The 16,775-nt window shown below is 44.2% G+C and overlaps 1 protein-coding gene across 4 annotated transcripts in view; it reads left to right on the plus strand.

Annotated features, from left to right (window-relative positions):
- LOC307090523 (uncharacterized protein) overlaps positions 1–15,779 on the plus strand; it is a 31,488-nt gene extending 15,709 nt beyond the window's left edge. For 2 of the 4 annotated variants that reach the window (XM_079757214.1, XM_079757216.1), the window contains 10 exons: positions 1,588–1,700; positions 3,453–3,679; positions 4,543–4,630; positions 6,851–6,928; positions 7,149–7,189; positions 8,470–8,553; positions 10,300–10,357; positions 13,839–13,912; positions 14,188–14,248; positions 15,289–15,779. In XM_079757214.1, coding sequence (XP_079613340.1) covers positions 1,588–1,700; positions 3,453–3,679; positions 4,543–4,630; positions 6,851–6,928; positions 7,149–7,189; positions 8,470–8,553; positions 10,300–10,357; positions 13,839–13,912; positions 14,188–14,248; positions 15,289–15,383 — 919 coding nt within the window. In that variant the 3' untranslated portion in view covers positions 15,384–15,779. Of the gene's footprint in view, positions 1–1,587; positions 1,701–3,452; positions 3,680–4,542; positions 4,631–6,850; positions 6,929–7,148; positions 7,190–8,469; positions 8,554–10,299; positions 10,358–13,838; positions 13,913–14,187; positions 14,249–15,288 lie in introns of those variants that run through there. The other 2 variants (XM_079757215.1, XR_013812659.1) reach the window with 2 other exon arrangements.
- Positions 15,780–16,775: the final 996 nt, after the last annotated feature.

The following is a 16,775-nucleotide window of genomic DNA, read 5'->3' on the forward strand; positions in this document are numbered from 1 at the left end:
TTTTATGGATTTACGTTGAGCTGTATGTGTGTATGTGAATTGCAGTGTATGTGTTTGGATACACACACGGGCACACACACTGACATATTTGTATATTATTATATATTTTTTTATTCATGTGGCCTGCAGTGGCGATATCGCACAGGTGTATTCCCACAGGCTCTGAAAACAACAGTCATCAAGCCATATCTCCACTCCTCTCGACGGGAAGGGGGGGGGGGGGGGGGGGGGGGTGGAAATGCCATCTGAAAGAAGCAGAGGTGTGCAGATGTATTTTGGTCAATGCTTGACTTCAGTATAAAACCCTTCCATTTCTGTGAAAATAAATGAAATAAACAAAGACAAAGGCAGTTTTCAGAATTAAGGCCAGAAAACAATTAATTCAATGGTATTAGGTTATGGGTAATTATCACCTACAAAAGCCCCCCACACACACAACTTCATACAAATTTGGTTCATTTTTAAAATACATAAAATTTCTATCTATTTTATTTATATTGTTTTTGCTTTATTATAAGTTGGCTGTAGTTATTTTGTTTTATTTCTCAAGTATGCTGCTTCGAATAGTTTGTGGCGTGTTTAGTCACATAAAAACGCCTCTTTTATTCATAGGTTAGAAAAGAAAAGGAGATCGTTAATACAGTACTTACCTAAAGAGCGGAAAAACATGTCAGCGTTTTAGTATGCGCATTCGCATTTAATGACATCGTTTACAGGAAGTGCGTCATTATTGCGCATCTAGGACCCCCGAACCGATCTGGCAGCCGAACACGTTTGGTACTCACACCGGCCTGTCGAGTTCTGCCCTTAATGTACCAAATATGGCCGCTGTCCGCAGCCGGTCTTTCTTAGCAGTGGAGCTGTCCATAGAAGGCCAACCTACACCCTCAACGCAGATATGTGAAAACCAATGGGTGACGTCATGGTGGCCGCATGTGTCTCAGGAGGTAGAGAGGGTTGGCTGGTAACCGGAAAGTAGTGAGTGCGATCCCCAGGTTTCCAAGCAAGACATCTCAAGACTGCTCCCGACGAAGCTGGCTGTCGCCTTGCATGGCTAACTCCTCCGTCGTTGTGCTAATGTGTGCGTGTATGGGTGAATGTGAGGCAATATTGTAAAGCGATTTGAGTGGCCACTTGTTAGAAAAGCACTATATAAATGCAGTCCATTTACCATTTGACCATTTATGGTCAAATGGCCGCTACATGGTCCATCATTTGAACAGTCTGGGTCTGACTGGAGGCAGACTTCAAGACTTCAAGCTCCATGAAGAGGCCTTTCATTAACCAAGTGACACCACAGAGCTTTTTGTAGACACGTCATCAAATATCGGTTCCAGCCAGTCTAAGAATATTTGTTTTCAAAATTGGAAAAACATTTGTGGATGTTTAATCTAGGAGTGACTACACTGTTACTCAGCTTTTACTTCATCCCCTTCCTTTCCAAAAGAGAAAATTAAATTATTTATTAGTGCTATTCTACTATAATATTTATTCTTGGAAAATAATAACTATTCGTAACTACTAAGTTTGAAGAAAGTCTCAATAAACTAAGTAATACATGTGCTTCACTTGGCTCCTCCCCCCTAGGGACCCTGCTCCAATCAAGACAAGACATTCCATCAGTCCACACAGTCCAGTAGCCAATCATGTTGAATCGACACTGCCCTGCCTGTTGAGGCATGATGACACTGCAGGTACAGGTGAGACACGTCTGTACTATTCTTGGATCGATGACCTCATTATACATATATCAGAATCAAAACAACAGATGGCTAGTCTTGTCAGGGACCTAATAAATAAGTCATAATAAAGTAATTTAAAGGATAGGGCGTACAGATATACTGATATATAGACTAGTACTAACTAGCACACCTGTTTATTTCAAATTCAAAGTGCTTTTGAGCCAATGACGACTAATCACTTATTAATCAGTTGGTTGATTCTTGTGTGCGCACACTTAAAAAATAAAAAATGACCTACATATGTGCGTGTGTATATGTATATATATATGTGTCTATATAATATATTGTGTGAGAAATTTTGACAATTAGCAATGCATTAAACCCCTCGTGTCGCATTAAGACCCGTACATTCTCCGCGCCAAGAGACTCCCTTGGCCCTTCACAGCTGTGTGCACTGAAGCTCTCAGCTCTCGCCCTCTCGCTCTGTATATATATATATTCAATATATATAAAGCCTGTACCCCTCTCTACTGGGGCTTCGTGTACAGTGGGAGATCTTACCGTAGTGGGCTAACTGTATAGAGAAATGAGTGCCTTGCAAAGTGCTGTTACCCTGGGGACACAACAAGACGTTGCACCAGCGCGGTGTAGTGACTGTCTTGCTGATGCACCGCGTCAATGTGGAACATCACGCTACCAGCTGCTGTTGTATTAATAATATGGTGCAGATGATTGAGCTTTAGCTGGTTCACACCATTTGCGACTGGAAGCAGATCAGTCGTAGACCAGTTTAAACTCCAGGGGTCCTAATTGTTCTTGTGGGGGGGGGGGGCATATAAGATGTATCGCAAGGGATAAGTATTTTTTGTTTAACTTGCGTTTTACTTTTTCTCTGACTGATGAGAAGGAACTTTCATCCAAAGCGACTTGTGGTGGAAACGGAAATAGTCTCTGGCACTAACAACGTCTCCCCATATGCCGCTGTTCATTTATTCCACTGAAGAATCCCCCTCCCGCTTTCCTTAAGTCATGGTCCATTCTGGAGACACTGCTCTGGCTGTTTAGGTTATTGTTGTTGGCATGCAGCCAACAGGGAATACTGGCTCTTAATTGCTTCTAGAAACCTCTCTGAGCACAGCCAGAGCAGAGCGGCTGACCTTACTTTAGTTCCTCAAGTGATTAGTTTACAGAGGAATGTTCTAAACGGTTGTTTTAAAGGTGCTAAGGACTTCTTTTGGGACTTGGCGTTAAACACAATACATGTCATTGGTCATGTACTCCACTGAACTAGTATTCCTCCCATAGAGGCTTTAAATCTTAATCTATGAGGAATAATTATTAAGTCAATACTGGAAATGACTGCAGTGCTGAAAGAGCTTGATCTCTCACTTATTTTGATCATTATAAAAGTACATATGTAAATAAAATATTCAGTAGAGGTAAAAAATCTCATACCTTCCAGTGAACAGTAGTTGCTTAAGAAAAGCTTTTGATTGTAGACCTTTTGCCTTTACCCCAAACACTTTGAGAATCTCCTGGATCCATGACATTCTTAGGCCAACCGTGTGAATTTCGCCTTAAATTACTAAGCGCCTTGCCCTCTTTGCATGTATTTGCCGGGCAGTGATGTATGAACTCAAGTCATGATGTCAAAAAGTGCCACCCTCACTTTAATAGGGAGGAATATTTAAATAGTGTCACCCTCTTGTGGCATTGGCCGAGTTCCACACATGGCCAAACTTCTATCATAACTTTGACCCCCCCAACCAGTGCCACAGAGCGCCGTGGCAACGAGGCCCAGCACCCGACTCAGCGGTGACCCCCGGACACCCAGCTCTCAAGGATCAAAGGTCAAATCGGCAGAAAACCAAACCAAACCACCACCGCGCCGGGAAGATCAGGTGATGAGGAGGATGTCTGAGACGGACCCCCCTGACGGGACCACGCCCAAACCAGAGTGTGTGTTTGTGATGTCAGGCCTGGGGTCCAGTGAACAGGTAGGATGCCGATGGAACTTGTCCTGGAAGTAGAGTTTTGCAAGAAGAGTTAAAGGGGTGATATCATGACACCAGGTGCCAGTGTGATTATCCATTACAGGCAAAATCTGCCTTTTCCTGTGTTTTAGTCACATCAAAAGTGGGCGTGTCCACTACAGTCTACTGGATAGGCTGGTGGACTGATCTATCCGGCATACATCTAGGTGGACACGCCCCCTTGTGATATCATTATAGCACAGGGTAGGGCAGATATTCAAACGGCTTGTAATGGATAATCACAGTCAAACCTAGTGGCATGATATCACCCCTTTAAGCCAGATCTTTGCCCCAAATCTAACCACATCCAAGTGTCTTAATTGTACTGATCCCTAAACCGCTACCTAAAATGATACAGCACACTATACCTTATATCGTTACCATAGCAGCACCCTTAACCATAACTATCTTTAACCTAATACCTAAGAGGAACCTTCCTAGATCTAATATCTGAAATCTTTCTTTACCTCCTTCCATCTCATCCAAGCTTAACTTATTTTTGCATTACCGCAGTTTCCAACTCGCCATAGTCCTGATAGACTTGGCATCAGCGCTGTAGCAGTCTAGCCGCCAGAGGTTAAATCGTTACCAATCACATCAGAGGGTTTTAATACCTTTTTTTTTCCTCTTGCTTTTTATCGACATGGGGAAATTCAATTAAAACTTGAAGATTAAAACCAAGCAATAATAAAATCAATTTTATTACAGATAATCAATACAGCAGATTTAAAATGCACCTCTCATTTAAGGCTGGTGACATCTATCAATTCCAAAAGGCTTGTGTAAACCTGTTTCCAGACTGCAACTCACACTAAGTTGTTGCCTAGGTGATGGTGAGGAAGTTTGCCAAGAGGATCGGGGCTCGCGTCGTACCCCAGGTGACCCCCGAGGTGACCCATGTCATCATGTGCACAGGTAGGGGTAGGCATGACGTGTGTGTGTGTGTGTGTGTGTGTGTGTGTGTGTGTGTGTGTGTGTGTGTGTGTGTGTGTGTGTGTGTGTGTGTGTGTGTGTGTGTGTGTTTTAGTAGTGCTACCTGTTAAAAGCTATTGGACATCGCAATTGCTTTGAGTCATCATTATTCTGCATTGCACTATGGGCTCTCAATATTTATTTTTATAGTGTGCCTAACACACTTTTAGTCATTTTCATGTCTTCACGTTCGAAGTAAATATTTTAAATGTCCCCACTGTTTCCTTTCCCCTGAATAGTTCTCTGAACATGTATACTAATAGTTTCTTGTATTGACTCTATTGTATTATGCAGCCTTTGGAAGTCGTTGCAGATAGGAGAGCCATTTTTCTCTCCACTGGCCTCACCCTCTCCCCCCAAACACACTCCTTTTGAAGAGTGATTTCATTGCTAATTACCTCTTCTGATTTAATTGTTATTGTGCTTAAAGTACAAACTTTGCGGATGCCTTGGCCTTAGATTAACAGTTCAAGGAGGCTCTTCAAACGGGAAACGTTTTCCATTCTAACAACATGTTTGTTTCTGCTGGTCTATTGTCATGGAAGGCTTGTCATACACATGTTTGATGTGTGACTGCTGTAACAGTGGGACTCATGACTTGGACTACTGTAACAAGAAAAAGGAGACAAACTGGCAAAGTAAACGGAAGTAACAAACTGGGAAAGTTGCTTAGCGGACACTTTATCCAGAGTGACTGAGTTGTTTGGTCCATAAGGAGCAGGTGGTTGTTATGGCTCCCTGCCCAGGGCAGACTGCAGACGTTGGGATTTCAAACCCCCCTTATAGTAGAGATAAGCAACCCACACATTTAATGTAATCCATTTAATTGTACATCACATTTCACCGCAGCATTAAAGTGGCGATCTTGGAAGATTTGTACGTAATATATGTCTGGTAAAGTCCCTATCTATTACTGATTGAGCTAGCACAATTGTAATTGTGCCTATAGGCCACTGATGAAATCTCAGTGGGACGCAGTGTTATGCATGATACTAGTTGTGTGTTAGTGGCGACACCGTTGAGATCTATGGGAGTGATTACCGCTTATCTTCAAAGGTTTCGCCAAAGAGAATGGAACAGAGATCATTGGGATTGCCACTTTTAATGAGTACCAAAACCCAACACCACTTGGAGATTGGTTTGCATCAGACAACTCACTCTGTAGGTTAAACACATGCTATTGCACGCATAACCTCTTATTGGCTGAAGGCATTACTCGGTTGCGAAATTACGAATCCTAAAAAGGCATGAACCCTAACCCATAACCCACTCACCCGAACCCTAACCAGGTTGACATGTTGCCTAAAACTAACAAAGTTGTTGTGTTGTCTAAACCAAGCCCTGTAGTTGTGGTGCCTAAACCTAACCCGGTAGATGTGTTAATTAAACCTGACCAGGTAGTTGTGGTGCCTTAACATAACCACATCCACAGACACAAGTAAAGAGAAGAACGCAGACTGAGAAAGGCCCCACATCTCTGCCATTGAGAAGCATGACACACACACCTGTGGTTCATCTGTTAAATGACAGGCAAGATGGATCTCCCTAACCAATCAGGGAAGAGATGCCCTGAGCCGAAGAGCTCTAAAATCTAAACGGTCTCAAACAGAGGCCGACACTCAGTACACGTATTATTTTACAGAGCATTCCCCTGACTAATAGTCAGCTTTTTGCGTGTGTGTGTGTTTGTGCACCATCCTGGCGTTTCACTTCTGTGCCAGTCCTCTGCCTTGCCTTATATTTCAAAGGTCAGCTGCCTCCGGAAACCTTATCCTCCTCCCTGATGAGCTACTTGATAAGACCTGCATCCTGCTGCTTGTAACTGCCCATTCATTATTTAAAGGACAAGGCCAGAGTTATCCCGTTGTGAGACCCACTAAAGCCGCTGTGTTTTCTCCTCTGCCGCACCCCGGTTCGCTTTGTCTAGCCTAGCACCAGATGAGATGGTGTCCTGCTTTGACATGTACCTCTTGCAGACCCGTTGCTTCTGTCAGCAGAATTCTGTAATCCTTCATAAATGCATTCAGCCGTAACACACTTCAGAATGTCCCTTATGGTGAAGATGTAAACAAATGCACCCCCGCCTACCCAGTTTATTTCTATCCCTCAAAGCTGCCTGAATTCCATTTAAAAACAACGTGTGTGTGTGTGTGTGTCCCACAGATGAGGACCTGGTCTGCGAGCGTACCTTGAAGTACTTCCTGGGCATCGCAGGCAGGAAGTGGGTGTTGAGTTTCCTGTGTGAGTCCAGATTTTCTGTTGTTTTGTTTTGTGTTGTTCAACCGCTCCCTTGCGACCGACAGGTCTGGAACATGCTGTTATCCAAGTGTCACGGCGTTCCTCTGTGCCTTGCCGTACTGGGGTCCTTGGGGGGGCGGCGGTTGTTCCTGCATAATCCAGCGGTGTTTGTGTTGCCGGGGTTAAGCTCTGCTTGTCTTCTGTTCTGTCTGGAACCCCGCAGGGATCTCGGAGTGCTTCAAACAGGGGGATCTGCTGGACGAGGTACGTGTCGTCTGTGTCTGTGTGTGTGTGTGCGGCGCGTTGGGCTCCTGTGCTGCTGATACCTGCCCACGCTATGTACTCATCGGATCGCTGTGTCTGGGTGTTGTGGCTGCACGGCTCCAGACTCAGCCTGGAGCTCACCACCTGAAGCTCATGTGTTTGTACTCGTTGTTTGAGCGCCCTCAAGGCCCAATCCTGGGCTAAGCGGTGCTCCAGGGGAAGGAGGCTTATCGCTATCTGCATGTATAAGAACCTCCTAGAGAAACATGTCTGTCCCCATCCATCCTCCAGCCCATCAATTAGTGGTTCTCAACCTCCGAGCCGCTGAGGTTGACCGACAAATAATTGATCAATCAATAAATATTATTATGAATATTTTATTCAATTGTTTTAAACTCATACAATTAAATTATGTTAGATTATCATTTTTTCTGTTATTCGTATTTTGCTTAAATACAAGTCATGGCCAAAGACCCCCTTGTTGTCCTTAAGCCAACTATAGTTGGCATAATGAAATACGTTTGTGTTGGGCCCAAAGCCCTTATTGGCCCAAAGCGCTGAATAAAGGAATTCACAGCTTGACAAAGGCATACATTATACATAACTTAGATAACAATGGCAAAGAAACTTTGATTGAGTTGGATAGATTTGTTTAATTAGTTAAGACTTTGACTTGGCACAACATCATACGTCTGATGTGGTTATCTGTTTAACAACTGTGAGACTGTATTAAAAAAGAAAATCCTGCCTGACTGTTTCCAAATAGGTTTTATAACATTTACATTTGGGGCATTTAGCTTTTTCTTTTTCTTTTTTTATCCAAAGCAACTTACAATAAGTACATTTGTCCAGAAGAAGTTGAAACAAAATATCTGTTGGTAAGGATGTTCATAGAACCAAATGCCAAGCTCTAACAATCATTAGGTTAACCCATTCCCTGTATACAACAAAGCTAGCTAGGATAAGATAAATAAATAGATGTAACATAATGACTCATTTGTGACGATTACATAAAACTTCGACCAGCCTTTGCAGCCCTCCAAAAGACCGGATCCACCTGCAAGTTGGCGTCCGTCCAGAAAGTTGATGGGGTGTAGCAGAGTTTTTAGTTTCACCCTCCCATTAAGTTTGTCGATAATGTTTCACTTTCACTTTGATTGGCTCAGGGTTAGCCGGTGTCGTCTGATGTGGGTCTATAAAGTCCTCTGAGGCTGTTATTGTGTTATAGGACCGTCAACTTAACTCGATTGATACAACGTGTGTATTTGGTCTTCCAACAGAGTTTGTTTGAGGTGCGGGGAGACGTGGTGAACGGGGCCTACCACCAGGGGCCCCTAAGGGCCCGCAGCACTGGGGACCAGGACGTGAGTCCCTCCATCACAACACGGCACTCTTTTCACCTGATCAACTATATTTTACAAGAGGGCCTATTCAATATAGAGGCTATCTTTTGATTGCTAACCAATAGTTTTGTGCTAACTCAAGCTTACACAAGCGATCTGTTTTGGAATAGTACCAGTTTTAAATAGTTATAGTATAAAGAAACGATGAGTAATTCTCAGCAGCTAGGCGACAGTTTACCTTTAGATGGCAGTAATTCTTTGACCTGGTGTGTACTTACTCTTTAAAAACAAATCCCCAGGCTCTTCTCATTGAATTAAGGAGCAGAAATGTTCGGGGGAGTGAAGAGCAGGGAGCGAGAGACAGTCTTATCAGAGGGGCAGCACATGGATGATGTCAGACAGGTGGCCATGCCTAAACGCCTCCTGTCACCTGCTCCGCCGTGATTGAAACTCGTCTAATTCGGCTAGTGTGTGTGTGTGTGTGTGTGTGTGTGTGTGTGTGTGTGTGCGCGTGCGCGCTGTAGAGAGAAATCCTTACATGAATGTGTCGCACAATGTGATAACATTACAGGAGCTAATACCACCTGAAGGACATTAGCTGTTTTGTCTAAATTAAAAATCTGCAGGCCTGGGCATTTTGTGCCCGCTCTTCCGTTAAACCTTACCAACTCCCTCGGGGCCTTCAGCCTTATGGATGGACACGGAGACTTAGAGCGATCGGCGCTCTCTCTCTCTCTCCCTTGGCTCCTCCATCAGTCTTCCTACCTCCCTCGCCCCGTGCTGGATGCTAGATGCTGCATTATTCATCCATTATCAGGATGCATTAGGCAGAAGATCAGAAATAAAATAAACACTTTATCTATAATAAGGTTTTTAAGAGCAGGGAGAAGGCGACTCTTAAGCTATATCCTGATAATACAATTACTCTAGTCCCAGGTCGTCGTATCCCACGCCGTTTGGCAGTTTTATTGTTTATAAAAGAATGTGTAATAAATGTGTATCGCCAGGCTTTATACCCTTAGATCATCAGCCAGGCTCAGGAAAAGCAGTTTGAATCTCTATTTTAGTGAGTCATGGCTTCAAAAGCCACCACAGTCCTTTTTGCTTTTGCCTTTTTCATGACTAAAGTGCAACAGTAAAAGCAATGGCTAAATAAAAGTATTGATTGATATCTGAGTCACAACAACATCCAGTGGGGTGGGGAGATGCGTGTCAAAACATTTTTTTTTTTTATCTGTGATCTACTATTTTTATTTTAGTTTCTGCCACTTTAAACCCCCGACTTCAAGAACATTACCACATTCAACCAACAAATGTTTTTCTATTATTATTATTTATTAATTTAAACAGTACAGATGATTGCTGACGTCACCGAGATGGAATCACAAAAACTAGACCTAAACAGCCCATATAACATGAACAAAAAACCGATTCAAATGTAAAAAGAAACCAATACCGTTTATTGCTGTCACTTGCTGTGAAGGACAGTATATCATCTTTGTATTCCAACCATTATTTCACAACACTATTGTCCCTATTCCTTACTATTAGTAGCCATAGCGGGTTGTTGAAACCAGAAGGTTGCTAGTTCGATCAAGTGTCGTGGTGTCCCTGAGCAAGACACCTCACCCTGACTGCTCCCGACGAGCTAGCTGTCACCCTGCGTGGTTGACTGTGTGAATGAATGGTTGTAAGTCGCTTTGGATAAAAGTCTCAGCAAAATCCCCTAAATGTAAATGGCAATCTTTTGTGTTTATTCCCCCCTAGCTCCTCATGAAGGGCTACAAGATCTGCTTCCAGGGGTCCTTCACGGACATGACCAAAGGTAAGCGGCAGGCTGATTGCATGATCGCTGCTCAGGCGACGCCAGACCCGCACGACCACAGACCCGATGACGTCCGTCCCGGGAAGCGGTTGAATACCATTGATTTTACTGACTCAACGTCCGCTATCCACTTAGTGTGTGTGTGTGTGTGTGTGTGTGTGTGTCCCTCGTCTCGTAATAACAGTCATTTCAATACCCTTGTTAAATTGCACTCAATCTCCGGAGCACACAATGCCGGTCCCCAATCCTTGTGTTTATTTCAAAAGATGCCCTTTTGTGGCCCCCAGTGGGAATTGAACCCCCTCACCCTGGTCCTGGTAATGCCATGCTCTTCCAATTGAGCTCCAGTAGACAAATGAGGTTTGTCGTTTCCACTGTGAGAAACCACCTACATAGAACCCCCCAACAGACAGACGAGTCAGAGTACAGCAATACTAAAGATCATGTTGAGGGTGACGTTTGAGTCTGGTGGTCTATGGGCAACAAAGGTGCCGCCTTTAGCTTCCAAGATGGATGCTCAGTGGGGGCCTCAAGTCTCAGGCCTCGAAACTCATGACACGATTCTGATTGGCTGTCATCATTGTCACTGACGACCAATGAGAACTGCGGACGTAGCTCAGGCGTACTGTTCCCTGATTACGCTCCATGATTTGTCTAGATTGATTGTCAATCAAGACCTCGACTTGACAAGTAGGCGGTTCTAGTCCAAACTGTTTCCCAGACCTCCTCGGGAAGTCTGGTTCTGCGAGACTAGCAACCCGCTGGTTAGAAGTGGGCCAGAGTTAGCAGCCCCAATACGATTCTACCACTCACGCCCCACTTAACTCAATGCTTAACTCGCACATGTATATTATATAATGCTCTTGTTCGTACTAGTTTGCATTTCTAACAGATGAGCTGAGATGGCACTCGGAGAAAAAGAAAAAACATAAAAAGGTTGTTCTGATGACCGGTCGCACTTTGGTCTTGGGTTTGGTGACCGGTTGGGCCCGGGGAAGCGCCTCAGGCCGTTCGTGGATGTTGGAAGCAGAGCGGTTCTATGGGGGAATAGGGCCTGACAGCACATGGCCTGGGCCCCAGGGGGCCCGGCTCTGGGTCCCACCGTGCTGGAGCTCAGTGCTGGGGAAGCAGAGTGGAAGGAAATCTAACGGCATGGAGGAGGGGAAAGAGAAAGCAGGGTCTGCTCACTGCATCCCCTGACGCTCTGACTTGGCAGAGACTGTTTTCATTATGGTTTTGTTTTTTCAGAACCAGTTATACGTGTTTATCATTTTGACACCGTTGCGCCTCAATATAAGATGCACACTGGGTTTGAATTCTTTAAGTCCTGTTTGATAGTCTTTACAGTATAGTGATTAGGGAGTATGACTCATAGTCCAATGGTTTTGGGTTCGATCCCCAATGAGCAAGATGTGTAGCGCCTACCTTCTCATTATCATAATATGCATGGCAGCATATTATGACCCAAGGGCTACCCAAGGGTTAACCACTCTATTAGCATGCTAACCGCTAATGGTCCCCACAACGCAAATGTTAGAAAAGTGAATGCTCTGAAACACAACTTAAAAACACACACACACACACACACACACACACACACACACACACACACACACACACTTACCGGCCCCAGCTGGAGGGAGAACGGTTGGACCTTCAAAGATGTGTTTTGCGTCCTCATAATTCCCGCTCTTCAATGAGTTCAGAGCACTCTGCTGGACCCTGATAGACGGCCACCCGCCATGCGTTTGACAGCGCTAGAAATTCAAAAACAAAGCTGAACTGAGAGACGGGGAAAAAGACTCAAAGCACCTCACAGGGCTTTGGAAGGACTGTGATAACAGGCAGGCCGCTTCTGAACATCTGTCATTTAGAAAAGGTATTGGCAGACCACAATGACAGGGTATGGCGGGCGTGGGTGGATGGGCGCTGTGTGGACCAGAGAGGTGATTCATGGACTTTGATATTTCTTTGTGCAGTGTGTTTCTGCTCCAAAGTGGTTGCCATGGCGTTGGGGATTGGCATCCGGGGAGTGTGAACTGTGAAAGAAGTTTAAGTGAGTCGGTGCGGGCCGGGTCACTGTCTACACATGTGTTTCAGTCGCCTTTTGAACCTTGTTCTTGTATCAAAAGAAGGGGGGTTATATACCTGTTGTGAGAATAAAATCTGGTTTTGAACTCTCTGCTTCTACAGCTGTAGGGTCACCAACGTCAGAGCAAGAGATGATTGTAAATGGAGTTTTATAGTCGTGTTTGAATCGGGTTAATCGACAGTACATATAAATCGTATTAAATATGCATCGTGTAAATGGCTCCCAGGTCCAAGAAGCCACAATGAGGTTCACTATCCGGACGAGCGGAAGAGAACCACTTAAAACATCTCCTGGTCCCGGGAGAGGAGACGGATTAGCTTGATTTCGACTGAAGTGTCGAATCTCTTAAGATCAATTTCAGAGAAGGAAGAAAATAAAACGTGGACATCTCCAGGGGGTAAGACCTACCCGGTCCAACCCCCGACCCCCACCCTAGGCTCCCAGTTCGGCGCCTACGGTGTGTGTGGACCCCTGGCACCAGCCCGGGTCGATGGCGCCTGGCTAATGGGTGGCTGGTCTAATGGCCGCCGCGGGCGGGGGGGGCGTGGTTGCTCTGCGCCTGGCTCAAAGATCGAGATGGAGTCTTTTATGATTTATTTAAAGCGTTTAAGAAGTTGATTGCTTGGGTCTTCTTTACAGCATGCCATCATCTATTGTATGGTGATGGTGATGTGGGTGTATCGAATAGGAAATGATGAGATGCCGTTATTAACTGTTGTTTTGGTCGTATTTCCTATTAATAACCGGGACGGGAAAACAATGGTAAATGCATGGAAATGTATTTTTATGGATAATTGAATGGCTTTTAGCAAGGAACCAATGGCATTGGTGTAAGGGCATACAAAATGGTTGGACAAATGTATTCCCTTGATATTATTTAATTTCACATTTGTGGCCAGAGCCGGTGGCGGGCACTGGTTGTATGAATAAGATTGTGAAAATTTTTCATTGATTAACTAAATAGCTGAAGAAACGATAATGAATGAAACCAAGTGTGTGTTTCTGTATAGATTTAATGAGAGGAAAAGTGCAGTGGTGAAGTCTGGTCCAATGTACCTAATGCTTCTTCTGCCTGATCAGCATCTCTCTCGCTCCAATCTACAGCGTCCACCATTAGTCTGAATGGAGTCTAAAGCGTAAATAAAACGTCCAGCTTTTGTCTGCGTTAACCCCTTCACAGCTTCTTCACTAACTTCAGAGGAAATTGACAGCGGAATGAAAAGCCTCACCCACATCAATGTGTGGATAGGAGGATATGAATGAGTTTGGTGGAGTTTGGGAAAACTGTCAATCACTTTTGATTGTTATTTCTTTGGTCCTATCGGTTTCTGTCTGTCTTTGATTGTTATTTCTCTGGTCTCATGGGTTTCTCTCTGTCTGTATTTTCAGACCAAATGGAGTGGATGGTGGAGCTATGTGGTGCTGCTGTAGTGAAAGACCCTCTTCAGTTCGACAGTAAAAAGGTATGCCTGTCGTACCCAATGTTAGATCCATATAGTTTATATCGTTTTGAATGCAATCTATTGTCATTCCATTAAAGACAGATAAGACAATAAAACTTATTTGAGAAAAGTATGTTCTATGTAACATATTTTCCGGCCTTAGCAATTACTCAAACCTGTGTATATTTAAACATCAATGTGGAGTGATTAACAGAATCAGAGGGGGAATTGCCTAATGCATGTACTGGCTAGCAAAGGATTTGACTATCCCCATACATCATCTCTTCCTCCTCCAGCACTGCCACCAGCTGCTTATTGTGCAGCCAGGAACGGAGACAGCTCTAACCAAACCCAGCGGTAAGCCTTATGTTGAAATAATGATTAGAAGAAATACAGCCTCCCACTAGTTCCCTCACATTGGTGTTATTCTGGGGCAAATGGTTCACATTGTAGATAGTGGTTTTGGAAGAATGGATGCAGAATTTAGTTTGTGTCCTTGATTTGTGTCTGCTTGTGCATCGTAAGACCAGTTTCACACACACACACACACACACACACACACACACACACACACACACACACCGTACGATGCACAAGGAGACCATTAAAAAGATGCTACAAAACATCCACCCCTGGCTGCCGCGACGAGACAGGTCTTTAGGAAGAGTGAGTCACGACACAGAGGTGTGAGAGACCACGGGAGAACAGGGGCAAGGTGTGAGACTAGAGAGTTGCAGTGTGGGTGGTCGGGGTAAAACTGCCGTGCACCAGGTAAAGACCTATAGGGAAGAGAGCAGCTGCTTCTCAGGTGGCAGTTCGAATAGGAAAAGGGAGTAAATCCCTTCTCTCTTTCGGCATCGTGATTTGTGCTACTGCATATTTTATGCTGCCTTTCTTCTGCCTCCTCGGGTCATCCGTCTGGAAGGCTCTCTCATGCTCCGCCTCTCTCTCTGAATCTTATCCCCTCTTGTCTTTAAGGGATCTCTCCCTCTCTCCCTTTCTTACCCATCTGTTAAGTCTTAAGATATTGTAACATGTGCTCTGCTCTATATTTGGTCTTTGCCACAGGTGTAGCCTCAGGTTGAAGAGAGTGTAGTGTCTAAGGTGTTCATCTCCGAGCTTAAAGGTTCTGGGTTCAAACCCCATTATCCACACCTTACCTGTAGGCATCCTTGAGTCATATTGCCTGAAAAGGTCCGGTTCAGGATTCTGCAGGATGTTCCACCTTTTGTGATCCTTCCCGGGGTGTGGTTTAGGGGCCGCCCCTATACCGGTTAGCTATACCGGTTGGCTATACCGGTTAGCTATACCTGTCAGCGTTAGCTATACCTGTCAGCTAACGCTGACGGGTATAGATGATGATTGACTTGAACATCCTGTGCCTTTCCTCTCCTCAGCCTCTTCTGGGAGAGCGACAGTTGTGAACCGTGGTTGGCTGTTGGACTCCGTGGCGACCTACACCCTCCAGAACTATGGCGACTACAGGGCCTGATCCCGGAAGAGGGGGAGCCCCCATAGCCTGGGCCCTGCCTTTCAACAGCACTTTCTGGGAGAGCTACGGTCATAACCCTCGGGTGGCTTTTGAACCTCCAAAACCATTGGGAACACCAAAGGTGGAGCCCCCTCTCCCCCTCTCAACCCTCTCCCTCTCATAGTTCCCTCTGTTGGGTTTACCACTGTAAATAATTCAAATTTGCTTTTTTTTATTTGTAAAGAAAAAACAGTTGTTGCCTCTTTTTTGCAAAGAATTATAAATCTAGAAGTGTGTTGTCAGTGAAATGATGAATGTAGGACGTACCCACCTCAACCACAAATTAATTGGCTTGCTGTACTTTGCCCCTTTTTCAGCAAGTAAACATTCAAAAACACAGTGCAATTAATGCCTACAATTCAGGCATTTATTTTTCAATAAATGAAGAGTGATATTTACTGTTTGTTTGTTTTTTGTCCATAACTTGAACTCTTACTTCAAGTTGTGGGGCTTTGATGGCGTGGCTTAGACCTCCGTGCTTCAAGGTGTCGGTGGGGGCTATATTCTGGGCAGATACTGCATGTCAATATAAGAGTACAGGTTCAAAGCAATCCCTGGCAAATTATTAATCCATCCCCAATTAAATAGAGAGAGGACAGAGCCATTGATTAATTCCAAGCAGATAACAGGCCTTTATCACAGAGTGGTGTGGCTACTAAAATAAAATATGGTTATGGAGGCACACCAGTGGCCATAATTAACATCAGGAGTTACTATCGCACCTAAGTGATAAAGGTCTACGATCTTTTATTGACAGACGGCCGTATGATCTCGCTTGTTTGAGCGATAAATTCACACGCTTATGAATTTTTTTTTTATCTCCACACTTAAGTTTGACAATCATGTGTTTTAATAGATCCAATCCGACCCTGTTAAACCTCAAACATTTCCGATTCTGTCTTGTTGCTCTTGCTCTGCCAGCACTGGTTACAGTCGACAAGCACACCTAGTATGCACGGTAGGTTTCATGTTCTATAAATGTCGGCTCCTACTGCTTCATGAATGGAGGACAAAGTACAGATGCAAGACACGCTGTCCATTGTTCCCAGCTGAAGATGACAAGTTGGTTTGCTTTCTAATGACGAACTGCCAAAGTTTCTGATTTATGGTACAACTCACATAGTGAACCAAGATATGATGATATAGTTACTATGCTATTAGTATTAAATACAATTGCTTAATCATATTTGTTATTAAATGCATCACATGTGAGCTAGACAACTGCGGTCGGTGGTTCAACAATATAGAACCATTCATTGTCTCTCCTTTTTTTGATGTTAATGATAATGTATGCCTTTCGGTTGTTTGACTGAACCTGGGCCCAAAATACCCCCGCATGTGGGTCACGACATG

Source organism: Pollachius pollachius (assembly GCF_949987615.1).
Source record: "Pollachius pollachius genome assembly, chromosome: 19".
NCBI lineage: Eukaryota > Metazoa > Chordata > Actinopteri > Gadiformes > Gadidae > Pollachius > Pollachius pollachius.